General features: G+C 40.3%; 2 protein-coding genes across 3 annotated transcripts in view; one reads left to right on the top strand and one right to left on the bottom strand.

Annotated features, from left to right (window-relative positions):
* Positions 1-13,273, top strand: part of jmy (junction mediating and regulatory protein, p53 cofactor) — a 30,610-nt gene extending 17,337 nt beyond the window's left edge. The window contains exons 3-10 of the mRNA XM_051680918.1: positions 2,973-3,123; positions 3,588-3,757; positions 7,617-7,782; positions 7,865-8,052; positions 8,325-8,408; positions 8,499-8,585; positions 10,008-10,548; positions 11,034-13,273. Coding sequence (XP_051536878.1) covers positions 2,973-3,123; positions 3,588-3,757; positions 7,617-7,782; positions 7,865-8,052; positions 8,325-8,408; positions 8,499-8,585; positions 10,008-10,548; positions 11,034-11,341 — 1,695 coding nt within the window. The 3' untranslated portion in view covers positions 11,342-13,273. The remainder of the gene's footprint in view (positions 1-2,972; positions 3,124-3,587; positions 3,758-7,616; positions 7,783-7,864; positions 8,053-8,324; positions 8,409-8,498; positions 8,586-10,007; positions 10,549-11,033) is intronic.
* A 6,285-nt stretch (positions 13,274-19,558) lies between these two features.
* LOC127430863 (homer protein homolog 1-like) overlaps positions 19,559-27,210 on the bottom strand; it is a 33,437-nt gene continuing 25,785 nt past the window's right edge. The window contains exons 9-10 of one of the 2 annotated variants that reach the window (XM_051680991.1): positions 25,474-25,713; positions 19,559-22,184 (exon numbers count right to left, since the gene is read on the bottom strand). In XM_051680991.1, coding sequence (XP_051536951.1) covers positions 25,519-25,713 — 195 coding nt within the window. In that variant the 3' untranslated portion in view covers positions 19,559-22,184; positions 25,474-25,518. Of the gene's footprint in view, positions 22,185-24,649; positions 25,714-27,210 lie in introns of those variants that run through there. The other variant, XM_051680990.1, reaches the window with a different exon arrangement.

Here is a 27,210-nt window from a genome sequence, read left to right on the forward strand (position 1 = left end):
ATGTACAAATGATCAAGTGTACATGATTTTGTTTGATTCTAGGTCTGTACAATTAATACCAATCGCTATATGAGCTAAGCTTTTTTCTCAGAATTCGGCCATGTTTAAATCGCTATATCTTTTGCACACTGACAAGATTTTGCTAATAGAAATGCAGTTGCAAAAAACTTACCAGTGAGAGAACGGAACAGAAATCGGAAGGTGAATAGCATAGAATATAATCTATTACTTACGCAAACACAATTGTTTCCCTCCTAAAATGTGATTTGAACACTGAAATTGTTTAAATGTAAAATACAGCTCTGTAAAAAATGAAGAGACCACTGCGAAATGTTCAGTTTCTCTGGGTTTACTATTTATAGGTGTGTGTTTGAGTAAAATGAACATGTTTGTTTTATTCTATAAACTACTGACAACATTTCTCCCAAATTCCAAATAAAAATATTGTCATTTAGAGCATTTATCTGCAGAAAATGACAACTGGTCAAAATAACACAAAAGATGCCGTGTTTTCAGACCTCAAATAATGCAAAGAAAACAAGTTCATATTCATTTATAAACAACACAATACTAATGTTTGAACTTAAGAGTTCAGAAATCAATATTTGCTGGAATAATCCTGATTTTCAATCAGAGCTTTCATGTGTCTTGGCATGCTCACTACCAGTCTTTCACATTGCTGTTGGGTGACTTTATGCCACTCCTGCTGCAAAAATTCAAGCATCTCGGCTTTGTTTGATGGCTTGTGTCCATCCATCTTCCTCTTGATCACAGAGGTTTTCAATGGGGTTCAGGTCTGGAGATTGGGCTGGCCATGACAGGCTCCTCCATCCACACCTTGATTGACATGTCTGTGTGGCATGGAGTATTGTCCTGCTGGAAAAACCAATCCTCAGAGTTGGGGAACATTGTCAGAGCAGAAGGATATCCTTGTATGTGGCTTGATTTATGAGTCCTTCACAAAGATGAATCTGCCTGATTCCAGCCTTGCTGAAGCACCCCCAGGATCGGTGATGATCTGGGGGTGCTTCAGCAAGGCTGGAATCGGCAGATTCATCTTTGTGAAGGATGCATGTGTCCTTCAGGATTATTCCAGCAAATATTGATTTCTGAACTCTTAAGTTCAAACATTAGTATTGTGTTGTTTATAAATGAATATGAACTTGTTTTCTTTGCATTATTTGAGGTCTGAAAACACGGCATCTTTTGTGTTATTTTGAGCAGTTGTCATTTTCTGCAGATAAATGCTCTAAATGACAATATTTTTATTTGGAAATTGGGAGAAATGTTGTCAGTAGTTTATAGAATAAAACAAACATGTTCATTTTACTCAAACACACACCTATAATGCTGATAATTTTGCAGTGGTCTCTTAATTTTTTCCAGAGCTGTATATAAGGAAATATAGAGGTATCTATAAAAGAAAAAGTGATTTTAATATTTTGTTGACATTGCACAGCCAAAGTACATACTGTAAACATGGATCATACAACCGTTCAGACACACTGTCTCTGCTGACATGTATAATTTATTTGTTAAATACTTTATGGTATGAGAGATGAATGTTCAGAGTCACTCTCAGGCTATGTCCACATTAATCCGGATACATTCGAAAACAGTGTGTTTTCAAAACGCTCTCCGTCCACACTGCCATTTTAAAAAAATGGCAGTTTCTCCCCAATTTGGAATGCCCAATTCCCAATGTGCGCCAAGTCCTCGTGGTGGCGTAGTGCCTCCGCGTCTGAGACCATCAGTCCACGCATCTTATCACGTGGCTTGTTGAGCGTGTTACCGTGGAGACATAGCGCGTGTGGAGGCTTCACGCTATTCTTCGCGGCATCCACACACAACTCACCACACACCCCACCGAGAGCGAGAACCACATTATAGCGACCACGAGGAGGTTACCCCATGTGACTCTACCCTCCCTAGCAACCGGGCCAATTTGGTTGCTTAGATTCTAGTTGCTGGATTCAAACTCGCGTCAGTTCTCGCTGAGATACCCAAGCCCCCCACACTGCCATTTTCAAGCGTTTTCCAAAAGCTGCTCATCCACACTGAAACTCTTAAATCTCCTTACTGTGCATGCAAAAAAAAAAAAAAGCTCCATTGTTGTCGTGTTCTACACCGGACAGCAATTCCGAGTAAACTTCCCGGCGCCTTTGAAGGTTGTACAAAGTAACATTTATTTTTAACAATGCTATCGAAATGAAAAGCAAGTACAACAATGCCGCTACAACATGCGCCGCCATCTTGATTGTTTTGGTTGAATGGATCACATGATTGCATCACATGACAACAAATACCTCATCGTTTTCAGATGTCTCCGTTTTCCCATCCACACTACAACTCGAAGACGGCCTTTTCAAATGTATCCACTTGAGAGATTGTTTTCGAAAAGGTCCGTTTCGCTTTCAAAAATGCAGTCTCAGTGTGGACAAAAGGCCAAAACATAGAGGAAAAAGATGCGTTTTCAAATGAAAATGCATTAGTGTGTACGTGGCATCAGTAATCCATTGGTAGTTTGACTTCCTGAAGAGTGGAAACACGCTTTCAAAACAATCACCTGATGATTTATAAAAGTCTTTTGTAATTCAGTTTGATGTTGCTATTGGCACAGAAATTACACACTTAAGCTTTAAAAACTCACTTTGATTTGTGTGTGTGTGTGTGTGTGTGTGTGTGTGTGTGTGTATTGAAACTTGTTTGACCACAATTTAAGTGAATGGATGATAAATGGATGATCTGCAGATCTGAAATGTCCTTGAGAGGCTTCTAGATGTTTGTGTTGAATCCTCATGATATCATATGCCCATCTCAAAAATAACAGAACAGCCAATCACAACAAAGCCTACTTCAACAACAAAAGCCAAACCAATTACAAACAAAATCGGTACAAACCACATGAATAGGAGCAGTCTTCTAGATGTTTGCGTAGAATGGTGATGATGTCATCATGTGTGATGTCTCAGATCTCTCTGGAGACGGAGCACTTGGGTCCGCGGCGGGTGGAGTCTCTGCGCCGGGAGGATGATGATTGGCAGAGGAAGGCTCATACGGCTGTGCTGTCCATACAGGATCTGACGGTGAAATACTTTGAGACCACGGCACGAGCACAGAAGGGTGAGACAGCTGTCTCTCTCTCTCTCTCTCTCTCTCTATGTACTTTGAATTTCCACTATTAAAATGAAACAACACAACAAAACAGTAGACCCCTTCATAATAAATGAGAGCATCTACCCACCGACAATGATTATCTATGATGTAGGTTGAAAATCGTTAAGCTGTAAATAAGATTTAATTGTATATGTAGACTTGGAGCTGTTGATGTAGTGCATCTCTGAGTTGAAGGGAACATTAAAAAGCCATAGTGCCAGTGGGAGCAAAACATGCAACAGATGAGAGTGATAATATCTTGCATTTAACCCAAAATGTTCCTTTTAAGCATGTAAATGACTGTAGTGTTTTCATGAAGGTGTGCAAAGTTTTCTGAAGAAAGGTTGAAGAAAACATACATTACTCTCATTATGAACAACAGTACAAAACAAAATCACTTTGTGTAAATATCCATCACCCGTCTCCTCCAGTGATGTACGAGCGCATGCGTGCTGACCAGAGGAAGTTTGGTAAAGCTGCGTGGGGCGCTGCAGTGGAGCGCATGGAGAAACTACAGTATGCCGTTTCCAAGGAAACACTACAGCTGATGCGTGCCAAAGAGATCTGTTTGGAACAGAGAAAGCATGGACTCAGAGAGGAGGTAACACACACATACTGTATATAAACACACACACACACAATGTAAAAGAATGTGTAAAATGTTCCACATGTTACTTGTATTTAATTATCAATAGTTAATTGAAAACTTAAATGTAATGTCCAATAACAAATATTGTTTGGATCAAAGTAATTGCAGTTGCTTTCACTTGGTTGAATTACGAGGGTAATTTGGTGTCTATTCGAAATGTGCAAAACTGCTAATGTTCACAGTGAACATATACATATAATGGTGGCTGGTCTGAAAGATTAGTTAATTTGTCAGTAGGGATGCACAGATAAAAATGTAGCGATATCCCGTTATTCAGAGCATTTGTTGGTTCTGCTTTTTTATGCTACCTTGTTTCAAATCACAGATCAATAATGAGACAACTTACAAAGGAACTTAACTTTATTCTCAATGTCTTTACTAGGGGTGTAATGGTTCTCGTGAAAAAAAGGAACCGTACGGTTCGCCACCCATGGTTCTGTAAGCATTTGCACTGCGGTTCATCTCAAGTTTAATGACGCATCTGGAGCAATTCAAATAAAGCGTCACGTAGACAGCTTTGGGTGTTCATAGCCGAAGTTATGTTGCCCTGCTCCGCGTATGTTTAAAATACTCGAGTCACGTTACGACATCCGTTCTCATATTCATTTGGCGCAGTTACTTGCCTCAATCCGGGTGGTGGAGGACAAGTCTCAGTTGCCTCCGCTTCTGAGATCGTCAATCCGCGCATCTTATCATGTGACTCGTTGTGCATGACACCGTGGAGACTCACAGCATGTGGAGGCTCATGCTACTCTCCACGATCCACACACAATTTACCACACACCCCATTGAGAGCGAGAACCACTAATCAAACCACGAGGAGGTTAACTCATGTGACTCTACCCTCCCTAGCAACCGGGCCAATTTGGTTGCTTAGCAGAACTGACTGGAGTCACTCAGCACACCCTGGATTCGAACTCGCGACTCCAGGTGTGATAGTCAGCGTCAATACTTGCTGAGATACCCAGACCCCAATAGTGCCATTATTAACTTAAAATGTTGATTTAGTAATTAGGTTTTTAAAGACCCCAATGAAAATGAACCATGGTTTTACCATAGTAATATTGTAGTAAGGGCTGGGACGATTCATCGACGTAATCGACGTCATCGATTACAGAAATATGTCGATTTGCATAACATGCATCGGCACGTTGCAATGGAGTAATTAAAATGGCAGCGCCCGGTTTAAGTATGGATTCCCCCGAAGAACAAGCTGCAGCTAAAAAAAACTCACCTACGGTCATCTAAAGCGTGGGAGTATTTTAGTCAGAGACTCAACAATGTGGTGCTGTGTAAGCTATGCAAATTGGAAATGGCTTATCACAGCAGTACAACCGCCATGAACGAACACTTGAAGCGAAAGCATCCCAGAGCGCTTTGTCAAGACGGCAGCAAGGCAGCACCGTAAGTCCTGTTTACTTTTTGTCCCCACCCAAGCATGACATATTAGTCTTACAACACGTGTTTCTGTTAGTTGTAGTCACTTTAAATTGATTTTCTAAATGTTTCCTCATCGCCCCCATGTTAAAAGTAATTTCTGCACCGCTGCTAACGTAGGGTGACCATACGTCCTCTTTTTCCCGGACATGTCCTCTTTTTCAGACCTTAAAAAAGCGTCCGGCCGGGATTCGGCTTTAGTTGCATTATGATGTGCATCTGGTCTAATATTTCATTGTGTGTGCGCGCATATTTGCATCGCTTTAACACCTCTTTGTAAGTCCCGCCTTCTCGCACACCAATTGGTCGATTATAAGAGGCTTGCAGCAACTATTGGCCAAATTCCTGCCTGTCAATCTCTCCGCGAACGTGCAAGGCGCTGTTGTGTTCGGCATCAAACAGTTGCTTGACAGTAGCAGCAAATGACAGCGGAGTGGAAACAATGCCCAAACGGAAGTGCAAATTTACAGAAGATTTGCAAAAACATTCCCATGCTTTCGTCCAGGTCGAGATCCATGGGAAGCAGAATGTATGACGTGTAAAGCTGGCACTTATGTGTCACTTGCTAATAAAGGTGCAAGTGATTTAGAAGCACACATTAGCTCTGCCAAGCATAAAGGGTCAGCAAAAGGTGAAAGTTCATCAGGTAAATTAACGGACTACTTTTTGCGACCAGATAAAATTATCACGTTGCTTCATTTTCCATGGCCATTCAAAATAATAGTAATAGTAAATGAAGGTACACTCAAGGCATCAAATATTTTATTTTAGTACACAGACATTCAAAAGAATGTTGGAAATGTTTGTTTATTTATATGTATATATTTATGTTATGCTTATAGAGTATCTTTTTCACTGTATTAAAGTTTGCATTCATAGTAACACTGTTTTTGTTGCAGAATAATGCCCTGCAGTGCACACTTTGTTTCTTGTACATTTGTTTGTGTTTAAGAGAAGATGATTTAATAAAATATTGAAATATTAATGAGAAGTTTTTTTATATTAATTTTGGGTTAATTCATTGTTATATTAATCAAGTAATAATTATAAAAAAGTCTTTAGAATAATCGGCAAATTAGTCGTTAGATTAATCGACTAATCGGAAAAAGAATTGTTATATTAATCGATAAAAAAATAATCGTTAGGTGCAGCCCTAATTGTAGTAACCATGACTGTAATAACAAGGACTGATGTCACCATGGTTTTGATACAATTAACCATGATTTTACAACAGTAATACTGTAGTAGCCATGAACGGGAACCATTTTAATTTTGTGGTTACTGTGATTTTACTACAAATACCATGGTTAAAATATTAGAACTGTAGTAAAACCATGGTGATTTGTAGTGAGGGCAAATCTCTTGAAGTGTTTGTTACCAAATAGAATATTTTTACTTTGGATTTGGCAGTAATATTTTTTTTTCTGAACATAAATACCGAACCGTACTGAAACCGTACCGTACCGTACCGTGACCCTAAAACCATGACAAACTAATTCCGTGAGGAATTTGAACCGTTACACCCCTAGTCTTTACATGTCTTGCATGTTTCAGAGTAACTGCTGTCAGTTATAAACAAAACACTGTAACAATCACATTAACTCATTACTTACATTAACATTTTTAACTCTCATGAACTGAATTCTGAATGATTTAGCTTTAACAAACTTGTCATATTACTTGCCGTAATATGCAACTCTGCTGTCATTGTCACCCAATTCAATGTACACGTTTTAACAGGAAATAACTGGCACTAATTAGTGGTCGACTGATATGTGCTTTACAAGGGCTGATGCCCTTTTCGATATTATAAACATAATGCAATCATATCCTGAGTGCCAACAGCAAATCAGATGTACACAAAATTTCTAAAGTGAAACAAACACTTATATTATGCAATTTTACTAAAATTCTGACACCAAGAGAAAGTTAACACTTCTGTTAATCGAACACCGTTATACAAGTAGAGATGCACCAATATATCGGCCAAACATCGGTATCGGCCGATAAAAGCAATTACCTGCACTATCGGACATTGGCAGATTGTTTTAAGACAGATGATAATCCGGGCTAGTGATAGACCGATATATCGGGCAGGCTGGTTAATCGGCCGATGTCGATAATCGCAAAATGGCCAAATATCGGCCGATTAACCAGCCTGCCTGATATATCGGTCTATCACTAACCCGATAGTGCAGGTAATTGCTTTTATCGGCCGCCTATATATTGTGCATCCCTAATCTCTACTTGTCAGTCTTACAGAAACGCTGGTTTACGGTCATGTTTAGCAGACCCTGATAGGGATCTGTTGATGCTTCAGCTGTCTTGTCATCATGAAGAGCAAGTTGGTTTATCGTGTTTGTTTGCATGTCAGATGCAGGGTCTGCAGGGTGGAGATGACGCAATGGTGCGATTGGACCAGCTGGAGGCGCTGTACTATGAGCTTCAACTGCAGCTCTATGAGATTCAGTTTGAGATCCTCAAGTATGAAGAGCTGCTGTTGACTGCACAGCTGCAGAGTCTGCGCAGACAGATGAGCGGTGAGCTCCATTCCTCATGCATCTGCAGCACTGCGTCCCGTTCACCCCTGCAGCCCTTCAAACCTGTGTGTGTGTTTTTCAGAGAGACAGGAGGAGGTGGTGTACTACGACACATATGAGAGCCCTGACGCCATGAAGGCCACTGACGACTCGCCAACCCCTTTGACCCCGCCTAGAGATGATGTCACCAAGTTACAGCAGAGGACTCGCCAACTGGAGGCCAGGAGAGGCCGCATCACCGCCAAGAAAGCCTACCTCAAAAACAAGAAGGTAACAGCCAATCAGAAGAAAGCATTCCTCAAGGGTTTTGTTCAGACTGCACATGAATCCCATTGGGGTTTCAAATCTGATCTTTAGAACTGCCTGTGGTTTGGATCGGATTTGTAAACAAACCAAAAGTTGATTTGCGAAGACTATAAACAGGCGATTATAATGTGAATTAATCAGCTGTGATGATTCGAGACGGTTGTAAACTTCATACAGAAATCAGATCTGCTGGGCCATTGGCCAGACTGATGTGTGATCTATTGTTGTATTGTCAGGAAATCTGCATCATTAATCACAAACAGAAAATACAGCAGCGGCAGAGCGGCACAGGCTGTGTTTCCCAGCAGGCTCTGCGGCAGGTGAGAGAGCTGAGGAGATACACCTGCCTCATATGATACGATGAAAACATCTCAGATCATATAATGACCACTTATGATGTGTGTTGACAGGATGAAGAGGAGGAGGAAGAGCAGCGCATCTCTCGATTCAGTCAGGAGAGACAGAGAACTCTAGATCGACTGCGCAGCTTCAAACAGGTGAGATGTCCCTCTTGTGGAGTCGCAGCATTTAACGAGAGAGCGACACATAAACCAGCAGACAGTGTTTGGACAAACTTGACTGAATTTAAAAATCAAGTGTGTTGGCTTCTGATGAAATGCCTCAAATTAGTTTCGTAGACAAATATAAATTGTGACTATGTATGAGTTTCTTCCATTTGTGTCATTTCATATTTTGGTTGATTTCTCTGTTATTCTAAAATGTAAAAAACAGCTATAAAGAATGAGTAGGTGTGTCTAGAGGTAGACCGATATATCGGTTTTACCGATTTAATTAGTGCCGATAGTTGCTTTCTAGGACAATCGGTTATCGGCAAAAACCTATGCCGATAGTTTTTGTAATTATTATTCCACTGTGTTACTCCGAAGAAAGAATTCTACAGTGTAAAAGCGCCCTCTAGAGGTGAAATAAAAACAATCACTGACACCTCATGGGGATCTAAATCCATCATTAATGACAATATTCGTCCTTTTTTTCCCCCCTCACTTCAATATGTATTTGATATTTTGATATTCACCTTAATATAGTGAACACAAAGGCTTTAAAAAGATTCATTTGGTAAATACTTAAATATAGAGCATTGTAACTGAGCCAATTCTCCGTCATTTCAAAATAAGAGTCCTGAAATAACAATGTATTCCTTATTTATAGTTAAAAGTTCCGCTTTATGCACCAAATCTTCTGGTTATTATTGGGATTTTGGTTGCACAATAAATTGCATCTGGAATTTTGTTCATTTTGGTCTTGTAGCTTCTACAGTGCCTATAAAAAGTATTTACCCCCCTTGCATGTTTTTGTATTTTATATATTTTTTTTAATATTGAATCATAGTGAACTTCATTTGGCTTGATCAACAGAAAAAGACTCTTTCATATCACTGTGCACTCGCAATCCCCATGCAACCTGACAGAGCTTGAGCAGTTTTCAAAGAAGAATGGGGTAAAACATTTAATTGGTGCCGATAGTTGCTTTCTGGGACTAAGTTGATAGAGACCTATCCATATAGGCTCAAGGCTGTGATTGCTGCCAAATGTGCATCTACTTAATACTGACTTGAAGGGGGTGAATACTTATGCAATCAGTTATTTTGTGTTTTAAAGGAATATTCCGGATTCAATACAAGTTAAACTCAATCGACAGCATTTGTGGCATAATGTTGATTATCACAAAAATGTTGACTCGTCCCTCCTTTAAAAAAGTGATGCAACGAATGCTACATTGTATCATTCATTGTATCACACTTCGTTATCCAGTCAGACTTCTATTAACTTATTTCGACATTTCAGTTTTGTGGTTGTTCATAGACAAGTGTTAATGTTAAGCTTTGTATCTGTGAATTAGGTGATTGTGCTCATTTGAGAAAGTTTTTGTGCTAAACATCTTCTTTGGTCATCACACAGCGTTACCCAGGTCAGGTGACTCTGAAATCCACACGTCTGCGATTGGCGTACTCCAGAAACAAAACCGGTCTGACCCAAACCACCGCGAGACTGGAGCCACCACAGACGCAGGCCACTAGCGTGCAGACGGAAGATGCTCCAGCACCTCTAGAACATTCCGCAGGAGTCCCGGAGCTGTGCAGGCCTGACAGTTTCCTGTCTCTGCCCACAATGGGCACGGTCGTCGCCGAGGTCACCCCTCCGGCCGCTGCGCACGCATCACTTCCTCCTGCCCGAGAGCTCCTGCTGCTGGACTCCTCCACTTCGCCCATCTCCCCTCCTCCTCCACCCCCACCACCTCCTCCACCTCCTCCACCCCCTCCCTCTCTAGAGGAGATGCCCGCAGACGGGCAGTGCCAGTCAAGCAGCCCCCTGCAGCAGCCCACAGCTGACAGTCCGCTCGCCCCGTTCTCCGCCCGGTTCTTCGACAGCAGTCAGCTGGTGAATGCCAGGAAGAAGCTGAGGAAGACCTCGTCACTGGAGTCTAACCAGTGGAGGAGAGGTGACACGATACACCCTCACCACACCAACGCAAATCATGTATACTGTTACAGGAATATTCAGTACAACTGAAGCTCCATCTGTATTATACTGTCAATGACCACAGACAATAATTCATCCCTCAGTGTTTATAAATGACAGGGCTCAACATTAAATAGGCCCGCTGTCCCGGGGTCAGTGTGAGAGTGTGTTTCAGGACAGTTGAAGGAACTGTCACTTGCACATTTGGGCCAGTGCTGCGCAGCGACTACATCTTACATCCGTTGAGCATATATATGTGTTTTATTTGGTTTTCTGTGATTATTGAGCATTGCAAATTCAGTTGATTTAAACTTGTTAACATTTGATGAGGTTTTGCCGAACTTGCAATAATGACTCGTGTTCACTTGCTCCATTGACTTGTAAACACATGTTACTATGGTAACCGACAGCAGGATACAGTTGAATGTTCTATTACGTGTCAGTAACGTTGCGTTCTCTCCTCAGCGAGCTCTCCGATGGACGAGGTTTTAGCCAGTCTGAAGCGCGGCAGTTTCCACCTGCGGAAGGCCGAGCTGCGCGTGCTGGCTCCCGATCCGGACGAGGATGACGGGAATAATATTCTGGCTCAGATCAGGAAGGGCGTGAAGCTGCGTAAAGTGCGGCGGCAGGAGAGCGGCGTGAAGGGAATGATGCACGATTCCACCGACCCGCTGACACGCAGCATTCACGAGGCACTGAGACGCATTAAAGAGGCTTCGCCCGAATCAGACTCTGAGGACGAGACACTGCCCTGCACAGACTGGGAGAGCTGAACCACTGCTGACACACACACACACACACACACACCACACACACACACACACACACACACACTGATCCAGTCAAACTCAACAGTGTGTTCTGTGACAAACATGATCTGCTCTTGTATTATGTCAATATGAAGATCAGAACATCAGAGAGTGTGTGTGTGTGTGTGTGTGTGTGTGTGTGTGTGTGTGTGTGTGTGTGTGTTTACCTCACAAAACATCCCAACAGCTGAACTAGTACACAACAGATTACACTTTCACCTGTCTCTCTCTCTCTCCAGCTCTCTGTCTGTCTGTCTCTCTTAATGAAACAAACATTCACAACAAGCATTCCTCTCTGAATATGTCGAGTGTGTTATTCCAGTTATTGGTCATGAATTCCATTTATTTGTGTCTTTATATGTGATAGCAAAATAGTGTTTTTTGAATTAGTCGAGAGTTTTGTTTTAGTAAAAGCTGGTGATATCGGTCAGTAATCAGTCTGTGTGGCACTCAGCTGGTAAGAATGAGTGGCATGACAGAATGAAACCAGTCAAGAACATGTCTAGGCCATATTTCATCCCCAAATCTGTGTTGTACTTACAGAAAACAAAGCCATTAAGATTTGTATTATTTAAGCACATTTCCCCCAAATTCTCTTTACTTTTATGTGAATTGAAAAGTAACTTATTTATACATCATGGTAGTTATTCTGCCTTTCATTTGTGTGGATTTTCACCGTATAGACACAAGACATAAACAACATGATTTTACTGTGATAAAATCACTTACTAACCACATCTGTGTAAAGTTATACCGGGATTACAGGGTTTTGTCGTCACACAGTTAAAAATGTTGGATATAACTCTTCATGGCCTTAAAAACAGGCATCATTTTCATTGTGCAAAATATACATTATTTCTTTGTTGATTTTGGGGTGAAATATGAGCTGCTGATGTTTTCATGAGATTCTCACTGCAGTAACACGTGTGTCACCATAACACAGTGTTTTACTACAATCATTGTCTTGATTTTAAGGGTCTCTAGTTTTATCTACTTGTAGCGTATCTTTGTTTAGTTGCTGTCACTTCTGTTTGATTTGAATTCATTCACGTTATTTGTGATTAAGTTTTTGTTTTTAAAGGTTGTGTATTTTCTTCTATTTTCATGTCCATGAACCAGTGGACACCTGTGTTTGACATCAGCTCATACAGCACTGAAACAGCTGTAAGATCTTCTGAGAGCTGATAGGTCAGTCTGTCACTCATGTTCACGTGCCTTTTGCACTCGTTATGTCAATAAGGCCACAGTGAGTGTGATGCGACGTGTCAAACTGCTCTAAAAACTGAATACTGATGTGTAGCGTGACTGTGGTTACGCACAGCTTGTACTGTCTGGTGTCGGTGGACGCACCCTCAACACTGTTCTGATAAATCTGATCTCAGATCAGCAGAAGGGAATTTGACATGTTTTTCATCATGTGTACTGTATTTAGCTCTTGATATGAGTTTTGTCTTTTAATCATATTAATTGTTCTATGCATTCTTATTTCAATCAAACCTTTGTTTTAATTAGTTTTTGCAGCTGCATTGAAACAACACTACAGTTCTTAATTATTCCGCTCTACTAAACTCCTTAAAACTGTTAAAGATGCCAATATGTGACTGGAGAAGACCCAAAAACTAGATATGTGCAATATTATATTAGAAACTGATATTTTTCCTGTTTATTATATTTAAAAAAAAAATTAAAAAAAAAAACAGCAAATCCATCAGCATGTTTGCCTAAAGGACATGTATTTATTGACTTAAAATAAATATTTAAAAATGTAAAGCAATATCATACAAATGTAAAATGACTTTTTTGAAACTCCAATTTTGCTTTTACTCTGCTTTTCCAGCCATTGTACTTATTTTACATTTGCATTTTCCCCTTACGTAAATAAAATATAAAAAGAAATTCCCCTTTTTATTATTATTATTGTCTGTGCTTTTATTTTGCATATTTTTAACCTTTGTGCTGTTGAATTTATTTATTTTTTTTACCTAATTTGGTGTTCCCGATCAAAAATGACTGGCCTATTAAAAATTGCTTCTAAATCTCTCGTTATGCTATATTATCACTAAATATTAGATCTGTGATAGGTTTCTAGATTTCTTCTCAAGGAGGAAGCGAGGGCCGGGGAAATGTCTAATGTAAGTCTTTTATTTGACAGTTTTCAGTTTAACACATAGTTTTACATCTCAGCAACAAATGCACTTATTCACACACACAGCTTCGTGCGTCTCTTTCCTCCGGTGGTCTGGACTGCCCTGTTATCCCTCTCCAGCTCTCACTGTAACACAGAACAGCTGTTAGAGATAATTTCCCACAGGTGTCAATCCTTACTGTTCTTCATCTCCTGGCCTCACTCTCCAAATATGTCACTTGGCCACACCCACATCACCACAGGCCGGGGAGCCATTCGGCTCTATGAGATTCGGACGACCGAGAAGAGGCGAGAACACATCAGAGAATTCTTCTTGCAAACTGGCAAACTCTGTGATTTGGGATGGTGAGAGGTGGTCTCCACAAGTAACTGGGGTGACTCAATCGGTGACTAAGTTCACCTCCAGTCCTCCCTCCTCCCTCTCTGGAACCACCAAAGTAACAGGGACCACCTCTCTCCACGGTTTTAGGAGGTTGAGCTGGTAAATCTGACGTACTCTGCCTCTATCCCCGACTCGCTGTGTGACCTCAAAGGGCCTTTGCCACTTGGCGAGTAATTAAAAGCTCGATGTGGGGAGCAATACATGGACTTTATCTCCCGGTGTAAATTCCCGTAGTCACGTACCCCTATTATACGTTCTTGAGCCTGGAGCCTGTGTTAATTGCCTCAGTGTATGGAGTTTTGCTCTCAGGTCAAGAACCTATTGAATTTCATTTTTGTTGTTTGAAGGTCCCTGCTCCCAATTTTCCCGTAGGACGTCAAGCACGCCGTGCGGTCGACACCCGTACAATAATTTAAATGGTAAAAACCCCGTGGAGGCTTGTGGGACCTCTTGAACTGCAAATAACAGGGGATCCCAATTTCGAGCATCTTCGTGCACAAACTTACGAATCATATTCTTTTGGGGATGGTAAACGCTGGTCCGAATCGACTTAATCCACTATAAGTCGTACAGTTCGCGTTATGTAGGTGACATAAATGTAGTGCTTTGATCAGTGAGGATTTCTTTCAGAATCCCCACTTAGGAGATGATTCTGAAGAGTGCCTCCACAACACTTCATGCTGAAATGTTGCGCAGAGGCACTGCTTCTGGATATTACGTTGCGAAGTCCACCAGAACCAACACAAAGCAATGCCCATGTGCCGTCTGTTCTAATGGCCTGACGAGGTCCATACCAATTCTTTCGAAGGGGACCTTGATCAGTGGAAGGGCGCAATGGCGCACTTGGTGTGGCCGGTGGATTCACCAGCTGACTTTCACGGCATGCCACACACCACCTGCGAACATCCCTGCAATTGCCCGGCCAATAGAAACGGGCTATTAGATGGTTTAGTGTCTTTTCCTGCCCTAAGTGACCCACCATTGGATTATAATGAGCTGCCTGGAATAAAATTTCCCAACGGCTCCGCGGTATTAACAATTGGGTTGTATCCTCCTTTGTCTGAGTGTCCTGCGTCACTCGATACAACCGATCCTTGATAATCAAAAAATATGGGTATGAGAGTGCAATGTCTGGCTGGAGGCATTGACCATCAATCACTTTCACTTGGTCGAAAGCGTGCCTAAGGGTCTCGTCTCGCATCTGCTCCAGAGGGAAGTCCCCTGCAGGGAATCCTTTTAGGGCTGGGGAAGCCGAGACTTTCCCCTTCCTTGCGTCCTCCTAATGTGGAGCTGAAGTAGACAGCCCTGGCACCGCCTCCCCAGCCAGCGAATCGCAAACTACACACCGAGATACTTTGTTGCTGGACCCATCCACACATATTCCCCTGCATGGGAGAGGCTGGGACTAACTGCAGCCTTGACACTATGCTTTTGTCCCCGAAATTGAATGATGACCAACTAAAGGGTAATTATGAATATCCCCATGCACACACCTTACGTTCACCCACCGGCCTTTATCCAAAGCCCTGGCCCAGACTTAATGCCCACACCCGTGGCAGCGGATTCACCAGCCTATGGGGGAGAGTGGAGAAGGTTAGGGAAAACAGGTGGGTTGACAGGTTCACGGGACCGGGGAAGGGGTTTTGGGGACATGATTCCCTGTTTCCGGGGAATAGGAACAGGACGAGGGGAAGGAGAGGGGGAGGGAGGAGAAGGGAGAGAGAGAGAGAAGAGTGCTCACCAGCCCCCGAATACACCATTATATGGTCCTCAGCCAGCTGGATCACCCAGCGATGCCGGGCAGTGGCACTGGACCCACTCCGCCGTTCCTTTCGGTAGCCTGCCGATTAACTGTTCCAGAACCACCAGATCAAGCACTTCCTCTGCGTCACCTCTCCTGGCATACCAAGCTCCATAGCACCAGCCTGATGTTGTGTTTGGTGGATGCCGGCGAGGGTCTTGAACAGTTCGGCCAGCGGCAAAGACTCCATGACGGTGTATCTTCCTCCAAATTCCCGGGTTTCGGTACCACTGTGACAGGTCTCTAGATTTTTTCTCAAGGAGGAAGCGAGGGCCAGGTAAATGTCTAACGTAAGTCTTTTATTTGTCACACTTGTCACACTTTTCAGTTTAACACATAGTTTTTCTTTTCAGCAACAAATGCACTTAGTCACACACACAGCTTTGTGCGTCTCTTTCCTCTGGTGGTCTGGACTGCCCTCTTATCCCTCTCCAGCTCTCACTGTAACACAGAACAGCTGTTAGAGAGAATTTCCCACAGGTGTCAATCCTTACTGTTCTTCTTCTCCTGGCCTTGCTCTCCACAGACATCGCTCGGCCACACCCACATCACCACAAATGTGTTTGCCGACTTGTTTTTTCAGTTAGCACAGGTTTTGTATTTCTTTTTGGAACTTAGCGATTGTAGGCCTCATTAACCTGAGCTTATGCACCTCCGTTTTTGAGTGAAAAAAGCATTATTTGTGGATAATTTTGGCATTATTAAATAAAATATGAAAAAATTCTGTACTATTTATCACACTAGTGTGCTTTAATGTTTAACCAGGAAGTTTGTTTTGAAATGCTTTTGTACAAAATGGCACAAAGTCACACTTGTGGTGTTCCTGGTCAAAAATGACCAGCCATTGATAATGAATGGGGGACGTCAAAAATAAGAGAATAATTGTGTGTTCAGGAGCATGCTCATCATGTTCATGTTCACATATGTACATGTGTGCTTGCAAACATAAAGGACTCAGACCTGTGCACGTGCACATACACACATGTGCGCACAAATGCACACCTGCTCACGTACACGCACAAACTCTCGAATATTACATGCTTTCTTTTTCACGGAGATTAACTTTATCCTACCCTGAACTGCATCCAACATCCATTCATCCATCCAACATTTCCACAAACACACGTTAACTTTTTCGGATTGACCCCATTGACTTCCATTGTAAGTGTCTCACTGGAACATTGAGACACGAGTCTAAATGAATTTTTGTGGTAATCAACATTATGCCACAAATGTTGCCGATTGAGATGAACTTGCATTGAACTAGGAATATTCCATTAAACTTTCCATGATGGCAGCATGGTTGGGGTATCCGAACTGGTTGAATGAGGCATAGATTTACATAAGTAGATGCCGCATTCGGCTGGTTTTGGATACGTCAACCGCGGCACCGTCTTGGAACGGTCAAGAATGAGAAGCCTCAGGCCGCTGTATAAACTGCTTTTGTGAGGCAACAGTTCACCATGTGATAAAATGACAGACTAGTATGTTTGCCATGATAAATTCATTTGAAGAGGATTTTATTTGCAGGAAAAATATCCTATTTTAGAGGTGAAGTCAGGAATTTTTATATCATCTAAAATATTGCCCAATGTTTATGGACAATCAGATCATCTGAAAGTTGGCTGGAAAAGACTCCAAACTGTTACAGACCATATCTGTCATGTGTTGATGGATGGCTCTTGACCGTTCCAGTCTAGCGGACGCACCCATCGCAGTCCATAGGAACAGCTGCTAATGAGGTATCTACGTATACATTTCTATGGAATGAGGTCTGCGGTTCTGAGTCGTGATGGTAAAAGTAGATTAAGGCGGGAGAGGCAGAGCCCCCTTTTTTTTGTTTTTCGTTTTTTTTTTTTTTTTTTTTTGACTGGATGTCTATGGAGGAGATGCCTCAATGTGCTGAATAAACTGTTTTTGTGAGGAAACAGTTTATCACTTAATGAATTGACCACCTGTCCGCTGATCTTCAAGATGTTTTGCACTAAACAATCCTTTTGGAATGAACTATGTGTGGAGTTTACTATGATAAAATTGCTGTTTTAAAAGAGAACACACGGACAATTTTGCAACAGGTAGATGTCAGTTTACGGCTCTCCCCATTCATTTGTATGGTATCCGCAAACGGTGACTCACTGTCGTAACACGCTAGTTGACCGTTAGGCTCTCTCGTATGATAAAACGCGGAGGATTTATAAATATAAGATCTCTGTTGATTAAAGCATTAGTGGGCGTGTCTTGATCGATGCATCATGCACACAGGTGACACGTATTACAATGAGCTCTTCTTACATATTAATTTAAGGTACTACAGGTGCTAAAGGTTTTCCTTGCCTTTGATCAGCATGTTTTGTTTGCCATTTTAAAATGCTCACATTCTTTTCGTAACGTGACGACGCATTTAAGTTCATTTGACCAATGTATTCATATGATTATATATGCAAAACTTTGCATATTATGTCAAAAGTGATATGGATATCACAGAAAACATCTTTTATTTTTTATTTAACACTTGTGCGAACTTCGGGTCATTTTTGTATTTTTCATTTTTGTTTTTTCGATCATTTTGGCTGTTAACGCCAAGGGCATACGTTTTGCCAAAGGTGTGTATTTTTGGGGGAATTTTGATATTTCAACCTCAGTTCCTATAATACATCTATAACACACCGTGTACACAAAATAGTTACACTCAGGACCTTCAGGACAAAAATGTCCCCATTGAAACCCATTAAAACTGCAATATTTGATCCCAGTGCCATTAAAGCATAAAATCATGAATTCTATGATATTATTCTTTCATTCCGGAGTCCTGGCTTCAAAATTTACATTTTTTATATTTTCCACCAGATGGTGCCATTTTTCTCATGTTTAGCCTATGGAGCAAATACATGCTTTTCCCCTATTCTCTGTTTGCTGTATTATAAAGCACTACAGGACAACTGAATAAATGATGCAGATAATATTGTGTGTGTGTGTGTGTATGGGTATGGATGTCAGAGTATGTTTTGTATGTGTGTGTGTGTGTAAAAAAACAACAGTGGCATTATGTAAACAAACTGGCATTTAAAGGGTTAAAATCCTGAAAATGAATGAATATTGTTGGTTATAAAGTCAGTGAAAGTGTCAGACCCTTTTGTACTATATATAACAGACACAACCCATGTGACACAAACCCATCAGCAACATCATGTACGTAAAATCAAAGTCTTTCTAGCAAGTCAGTCCACTGTCGGGCATCTTTGAGACGCTCTCGGGAGGTTATTTCCAGTCATGCCAGTGCAGCTCCTATCTACTTGAATTGAGAAAGACCGAAATGTCAAAACGGTTGGTCATGATTATGATCAAAGAACATATTTCAAATCAGCAGTAAAATCTGACAACACTGGGATCATAAATTGTGATTCTTTACCTCAGATTACGCTAAAACACGCAATTTCCCCCATCTTGTATAGCTAATGTGCATGCGTGTTGTAGAGTTGATTGACAGGTGACATCTGTATCTAAAAGGTGATTGGCTCTTTTAACTGTAAGGCGGGACTTCCACATCCGTTGGGCGCTAGAGCTCCTTGAGCATTCCAGTTTCTCCCATTTTGATAGAAGTGGCCCGTCTCTTCTAAATAATCTCTGGTAAAATTTAAAAGTCTCTATGCCTATTATATAACATTACATATTGTGTTTACTATGAGCAAAATATTCCAAAAAATAATATTCCTAAAATTTATGTTGATCTCGCTTTAAATTTACAAGCATGTGCATGTGTTTTACTACATGAAAGTGTTAGTGACTGTAAATGCTTTCTGACACTAAAGTGGTCCTTTCAGATCACAGACCGCTATGAGATGACACAATGCACTTTTTCACAATACATGCACTTAATTGTTACGTGCAATTCTGTTTTATTTTTAGATTCGATCTTGTTAAGAATATGTGTTAAAACATGACATGAAATTTATAACGGTGACAAAAGTAAATGGAAACATGACAGAAAAGCCCCTGAACGGGGGTGTTGCAAGAGGGAGGCTTTGGGGATGTAAGCCCCTGATGTTTTTTTAAATATTCACACACGTTTCACAAGGAAAATATGTTCTCCCAGTACGCCGTGGTAGATTTCTGCTTATGCATTTATCCAGTTCAGCAATGACTGTCAGCTGGGTTTTACATTTGTAATTTACATTTGTTTTTGAATAATGCTGCAAACACGCCACTGTAAGCCCAAGATGACACAAACAAGTTACTGTGCACTTTTAAACATCGATATACACACAAACAATAAATAAATACAAACAAGTATAGATCTCTATGCTTTAAATGCCGTTGCATTCATAGCTAGCTGTTGAACACTATACTGTTCCGACCGGTTTCAACACTCGTTTCAGTGTACTGACGGGGTAATATACAGGTGAAACAGGTACAGTTTAGCACAACTGAGATCTTCAGTTTCAAATGTGACTTGAACTTTGACATTATTTGGGGGTAATTAATGTTATGCAGTGAAATAGGTTATAAATGTATATATACATTTACATTATAAAGGGATAATGTTCTTCTAAATATTAAAGAGATATTAGAGATTATATCTAGCTTTGATATAGTCTGATAACATCAGTTACTGTAATGATATTAACTTTACATTTATATTCACTGTAAAAAAATAACTGGCAGCTGTGGTTGCCAGAATAATTATGTAAAAAATACAATAAAAATGTAAACAACTTTACAGAACAACCTGTAAATGTACAGTTTATAACGGTTGTAATTTACATGACCACGCTGACACTGTAAAAAAAAAAACAGGTTGTGTTAAATTTACATAAGCTTGATATAAACTGTAAAAATCTGCTTTTCACTTTATATAGTGTTGTTAATCCCTGTAGTAATTACAAAAGGCACATGATGACATGAAGTTCATCAATAGTGGCTCTTCCAGGAGTAATGATCACTAAACATGTAGAGACAGTGCTCAGTGTCACTCACACAAACACTAAACACCATCAGGGTAACACATGTGAAATTAAAATAATACAGTAAACATTAATAAACTACATCAAATATAACACAGAACACCCCAATGTACATAACTGATATTAAAAATAAGAAACATAACTATTCCCATAAAATATAATGTAATGGGTCACGCAGGGAATTCTGGTAACGCCCGATTATTGTTTTTTACCGTAATTTTAACAATAATTTACCGTAAAAAGTACATGTACTCTCTTGTTAAACATAATATACATTTTTACCATTTATTATACAGGAAAATCATACTTTTTCCATCTAAAAAATTTAATTTTTACAACATTTAACTGTAAAAACTACTGTACTGTCTTTTTAAATATTTAAATTTTTTTACTGTATATTTTACAGTAAATCCTCGTTAATCAATTAAAGGATTACAAATATTTGTACAGTGTATTTTTGCTTCAGATGAGGAACATAAGCAGTTTGTCATACAACAAAGTGAATTATGCTGCTAATTACACGGCTAGCAAATAACTGAATACATGTGTATGAAATATTAATTTTACATACATATATTAATTATATACAGTGTTGCTTCACACAACAAACATTAATCTGAAATATTTCACTGCTAAATTTAAAGTGATTGACAGATCACGATCAAGTATTCCAGAATATTATAAATGAAAGATGAAAAGAAACACTTTGGTGATTTTTCCTCTTTAATTTGACTAGAAACTCAGAATTATAATTGTGTTTAAGCGTGTGTTATATTCAATATTTTTAATTATTATTTCAAGTGTATCATTTGAGCTCAAACATGTTTAATATTTTAATAAATCTATCTGCTGCAAGCCCTTAAAGTTCTTGAAATAAACATGAATTAAACCCCGTCATGAGCTTCATCTGTACAACACATTTCACAAAGAAAAACTTTCTCTCTTCAAAATCAAGTGATATGTCACCGTTTCCCTTTAAATTGTTCAATAGTTCAAAAATATTTCCATCTTTCCACATCGCAAATAAAACAAGATTAAAACAAACATGATACTGGAATGAATGCACACACTGTGATTAATATTTCTATTTCTGTACAATAAATAAGCAGAAATCAAACAGTATCAAGTAAAGCAGTGATTTCACCTCATATTTCAATTCAAAAAATAGTTTAGAAAGGAAAGACTTTTGTACACACACTCCAGACTCCAAGTGTCCTTGCAAAGTGTGTGTGTGTGTGTGTGTGAGATGTAAAATACCTGATAGTGAAACTGAATGTTCATAGTTTTTCTTGTGTTTGGCTTGTATTGCTCAGATCATGGAAGTTCAGTGTGGAAGAGTTGCAGGATGGTTTTCTAGCTGACGTAATAAAGTTCCTCTTGAACTGATGCAGCAGTTTCACGTCTGTTAGTGGCAGATATGAGCTGTCAATCATCCTTCAGTCCCTTTCATCTCCGCTTTATTTCATGATTCTAGTTTTAAGAACAACGTTGATTCATCTTTAATGTGTGTTACAAACCTAGTGAAGAAAACACAGCAAGAGTACAACGTTCATTGATTTCATCGTCACACGCTTAATCTGCAGTCGTCACTCAGTCTATCCATCAAGAATCACAAACAAGACGTAAAAAAGAAAAGACGTCAATATAAACACACCACTGATGAAACTTTCTGTTTGTGTGTGTGAGAGTGTGTGTGTGTGTGTGTGTGTGAGAGAGAGAGTGTGTGTGTGTGTGTGTGTGTGTGTGTGAGAGAGAGTGTGATGTTACTCTACTGTGGTGTGTGTGTGTGAGAGAGAGTGTGATGTTACTCTACTGTGGTGTGTGTGTGTGTGTGTGTGAGAAAGTGTGATGTTACTCTGCTGTAGTGTGTGTGTGTGTGTGTGTGTGTGAGAGAGTTTGATGTTACTCTACTGTGGTGTGTGTGTGTGTTTGTGAGTGTGTGTGTGTGTGTGAGAGAGAGAGTGTGATGTTACTCTACTGTGGTGTGTGTGTGTGTGTGTGAGTGTGTTTGTGAGTGTGTGTGTGTGTGTGTGTGACAGAGAGTGTGATATTACTCTACTGTGGTGTGTGTGTGTGTGTTTGTGAGTGTGTGTGTGTGTGTGAGAGAGAGAGTGTGATGTTACTCTACTGTGGTGTGTGTGTGTGTGTGAGTGTGTTTGTGAGCGTGTGTGTGTGTGTGTGACAGAGAGTGTGATGTTACTATGCTGTAGTGTGTGTGTGTGTGTGTGTGTGTGAGAGAGTTTGATGTTACTCTACTGTGGTGTGTGTGTGTGTTTGTGAGTGTGTGTGTGTGTGTGAGAGAGAGAGTGTGATGTTACTCTACTGTGGTGTGTGTGTGTGTGTGTGTGTGTGACAGAGAGTGTGATATTACTCTACTGTGGTGTGTGTGTGTGTGTTTGTGAGTGTGTGTGTGTGTGTGAGAGAGAGAGTGTGATGTTACTCTACTGTGGTGTGTGTGTGTGTGTGAGTGTGTTTGTGAGCGTGTGTGTGTGTGTGTGTGTGTGACAGAGAGTGTGATATTACTCTACTGTGGTGTGTGTGTGTGTGTGTATGTGTGAGAAAGTGTGATGTTACTCTGCTGTAGTGTGTGTGTGTGTGTGTTTGAGAGTGTGATGTTACTCTACTGTAGTGTGTGTGAGAGTGTGTGTGTGTGTGTGTGTGTGAGAGAGTGTGATGTTACTCTGCTGTAGTGTGTGTGTATGTGTGTGTGTGTGAGAGAGAGTGTGATGTTACTCTACTGTAGTGTGTGTGAGAGTGTGTGTGTGTGTGTGTGAGAGTGTGATGTTACACTACTGTAGTGTGTGTGAGAGTGTGTGTGTGTGTGTGTGTGTGAGAGAGAGTGTGATGTTACACTACTGTAGTGTGTGTGAGAGTGTGTGTGTGTGTGTGTGTGTGAGAGAGAGAGTGTGTGTGTGTGTGTGTGAGAGAGAGAGAGTGTGTGTGTGTGTGTGTGTGTGTGTGTGAGAGTGTGATGTTACTCTGCTGTAGTGTGTGTGTATGTGTGTGTGTGTGAGAGAGAGTGTGATGTTACTCTACTGTAGTGTGTGTGTGAGAGTGTGTGTGTGTGTGTGATGTTACTCTACTGTAGTGTGTGTGTGATCATGTGAATGTGTGTTCACACTGGTATAACATGCGTGTGGAACAGTGTCTGATATTAACATGGGGTTTGGGGCAAAAATATCCCAGAAATTCAAAATGTTAAGGCATAAAATGCCGCCATAATGAATTGCTCAACATCTGAAATATTTCTTAATACTGGATTCTAGGCCTGTGTGGATGAAATTATTCAGATGGAGAATTAAAGTTAATGAATTGTAGGAAATCTCCGAACAGGATTTTTACAGCCGATACTGATTTTCTCGTCACCTGATCCCGTTCACTTAACCTGTGATCAGGAGTACAGATGGGCCATATATTGAATATTCACACTAAAATGGTGATGATTTTGCTGACGATATAAAATTAAGCAATATTGTGAATATCACAATGATTTTAATTTGCTTTTTATTTGGCCATGAAGTTTTATAAAGAGCGCATCAGTAGATTAATTTCACAATCCTTCAGGACTGCACAAGTAATATATGGCGATATTGTCATATGTGATTATTAAAGTGTAAAAGACTGCAATAAACATGACGGATAAACATGGTCTGTGTGCGCTTCAGAATAAACCGGTGACGCACTGTTCTGTGCATGGGCTCGTGTTTTTAACACTTTAGGACACTTCACATGTATTGTGAAGGAAAGCAATTCCAAACATCATTAACCGCTACAGAGGAGATGACAGCAGTGTTTCACCAGATGCAGAACACACACTGACATGTTCAGTGTCATTAAAAGCTCCAGGAATCACAAATCTAATCTCAAAATAATTCTGATGATAATTCAGTAATATATTATAATAATAAACAGTAATCATTTAGTATTATGTAATATTCTGCACACCTTGTTCATTCACAAAAGATGTTTTAGTAAAAATGTATCAAGGTTAATCATGTTTTTTATTAAGCTACAATGTATCATTGTATATAAAACAAAAGTGCACATCAATCAAAATGATTAAATCTCATTCTCCCTTGTGATCATTTAGTGAAAAACTGTGGGAAAACATGTCTTTATTATTTTTAAATCGGTTTGTATTCAATGCCTTTAAAATATTGAATCTACATGGATACAAATGTTGCCTTTTCATTTAGTGGATGTTGGTGATTTAATGAGGGGAACACGTGTTGCTCTGTGTGAGGAAAGAGAGCGCAGGAAGAGCGCAATAAACATGTTTGCGGACTCAGCAGGTGCTACTGTTAAAGTGGTTTGAATTATACCTCATCTTGTAACAGCATTATTATTATTATGATACATGTGACCGATGGAGACTGAGAGGCCACGGACAAAAATGAAAACCACTTCACAGCACGCACCTGTTTCCCTTTGAAACGCCATATATTGTGCACACAACTCACACTGCATCATTCTTAACTGCTCTTACACCATTCGACACACCTGTGATGACATCACAGAGATGCTGAAGTCTTAAAGGAGCCACAACATTAACATGGGCGATCGGAGTCACAGTAGTTACAGTTGAAGTATCTGGCACAAAAGGATGACTTTTTTAACATAAATATTTTTTATAAATAAAAAATAAATGCCTTCATCAAAGGTAAAAAAACAGATTTTGAAAATCATATAAAAATAATCATGCTCCTTAATGTAAAAGTGAATATCTGACAGCGGCGTGTGGAATATGATAATGATGAAATGTTGATGATCTGTGTGGCGTTCTGTCGCGGTGAAAGTGTGTCGTACGCATGTGTGTGTTTTCCTCTAGAGGGCGCTGCTGTTGGTGTGTCTTTAACTGCGGCCGCTCTCGATGAGTTTAGCGAGACTGTTGCGCAGTTCTGTCAGCTCAAAGATCTTTCCATCCAGCAGCTCCAGCAGCGAGCGCAGACTCTTCCGGAACATTTCATCCTCCAGCTGACTGTTCTCCAAACGCTGTTCTAGATCCGACAGCTGAGACTCCAACTCTGCGTTCCGCAACTGCGTCTCCTGATGGGACAGTACAGAGAAACACAGGGAAACTGAGATTCCAAGTAAGAGTTAAAGATGAGTACTAGATTGATTATTTACAATATATACTTGCGATGATTTGGCTGGTGAAATAAAATTATTCAGCATTGTAAATGCGATACACTTTCTACGTTTCATAAAGCTGATGTGTGTAATCTGTTTCAATGTTAAAATTATTCCTTGTACAGTTGAAGTCAGATGTTTACATACACTTTAGCCAAATACATTTAAACTCAGTTTTTCACAATTCCAGACATTTAATGGTAGAAAACATTCCCTGTCTTAGGTCAGTTAGGATCACTACTTTATTTTAAGAATGTGAAATGTCAGAATAATAGTAGAGAGAATGATTTATTTCAGCTTTTATTTCTTTCATCACATTCCCAGTGGGTCAGAAGTTTACATACACTTTGTTAGTATTTGGTAGCATTGACTTTAAATTCTTTAACTTGGGTCAAATGTTTTGGGTATCCTTCCACAAGCTTCTCACAATAAGTTGCTGGAATTTTGTCCCATTCCTCCAGACAGAACTGGTGTAACTGAGTCAGGTTTGTAGGCCTCCTTGCTCGCACACGCTTTTTCAGTTCTGCCCACAAATTTTCTATCGGACTGAGGTCAGGGCTTTGTGATGGCCACTCCAATACCTTGACTTTGTTGTCCTTAAGCCATTTTGCCACAACTTTGGAGGTATGCTTGGGGTCATTGTCCATTTGGAAGACCCATTTGCGACCGAGCTTTAACTTCCTGTCTGATGTCTTGAGATGTTGCTTCAATATATCCACATCATTTTCCTTCCTCATGATGCCATCTATTTTGTGAAGTGCACCAGTCCCTCCTGCAGCAAAGCACCCCCACAACATGATGCTGTCACCCCCATGCTTCACGGTTGGGATGGTGTTCTTCAGCTTGCAAGCCTCACCCTTTTTCCTCCAAACATAACGATGGTCATTATGGCCAAACAGATCAATTTTTGTTTCATCAGACCAGAGGACATTTCTTCAGAAAGTAAGATCTTTGTCCCCCATGTGCACTTGCAGACTGTAGTCTGACTTCTTTATGGTGGTTTTGGAGCAGTGGCTTCTTCCTTACTGAGCAGCCTTTCAGGTTATGTCAATTTAGGACTCGTTTTACTGTGGATATAGATACTTGTCTACCTGTTTCCTCCAGCATCTTCACAAGGTTCTTTGCTGTTGTTCTGGGATTGATTTGCACTTTTTGCACCAAACTACGTTCATCTCTAGGAGACAGAATGCATCTCCTTCCTGAGCGGTATGATGGCTGTGTGGTCCCATGGTGTTTATACTTGCATACTATTGTTTGTACAGATGAACGTGGTACCTTCAGGCATTTGGAAATTGCTCCCAAGGATGAACCAGACTTGTGGAGGTCCACAGTTTTTTTCTGAGGTCTTGGCTGATTTATTTTGATTTTCCCATGATGTCAAGCAAAGAGGCACTGAGTTTGAAGAAAGGCCTT

This window comes from Myxocyprinus asiaticus, chromosome 40 (assembly GCF_019703515.2).
Source record: "Myxocyprinus asiaticus isolate MX2 ecotype Aquarium Trade chromosome 40, UBuf_Myxa_2, whole genome shotgun sequence".
NCBI classification, from domain to species: Eukaryota; Metazoa; Chordata; class Actinopteri; order Cypriniformes; family Catostomidae; genus Myxocyprinus; species Myxocyprinus asiaticus.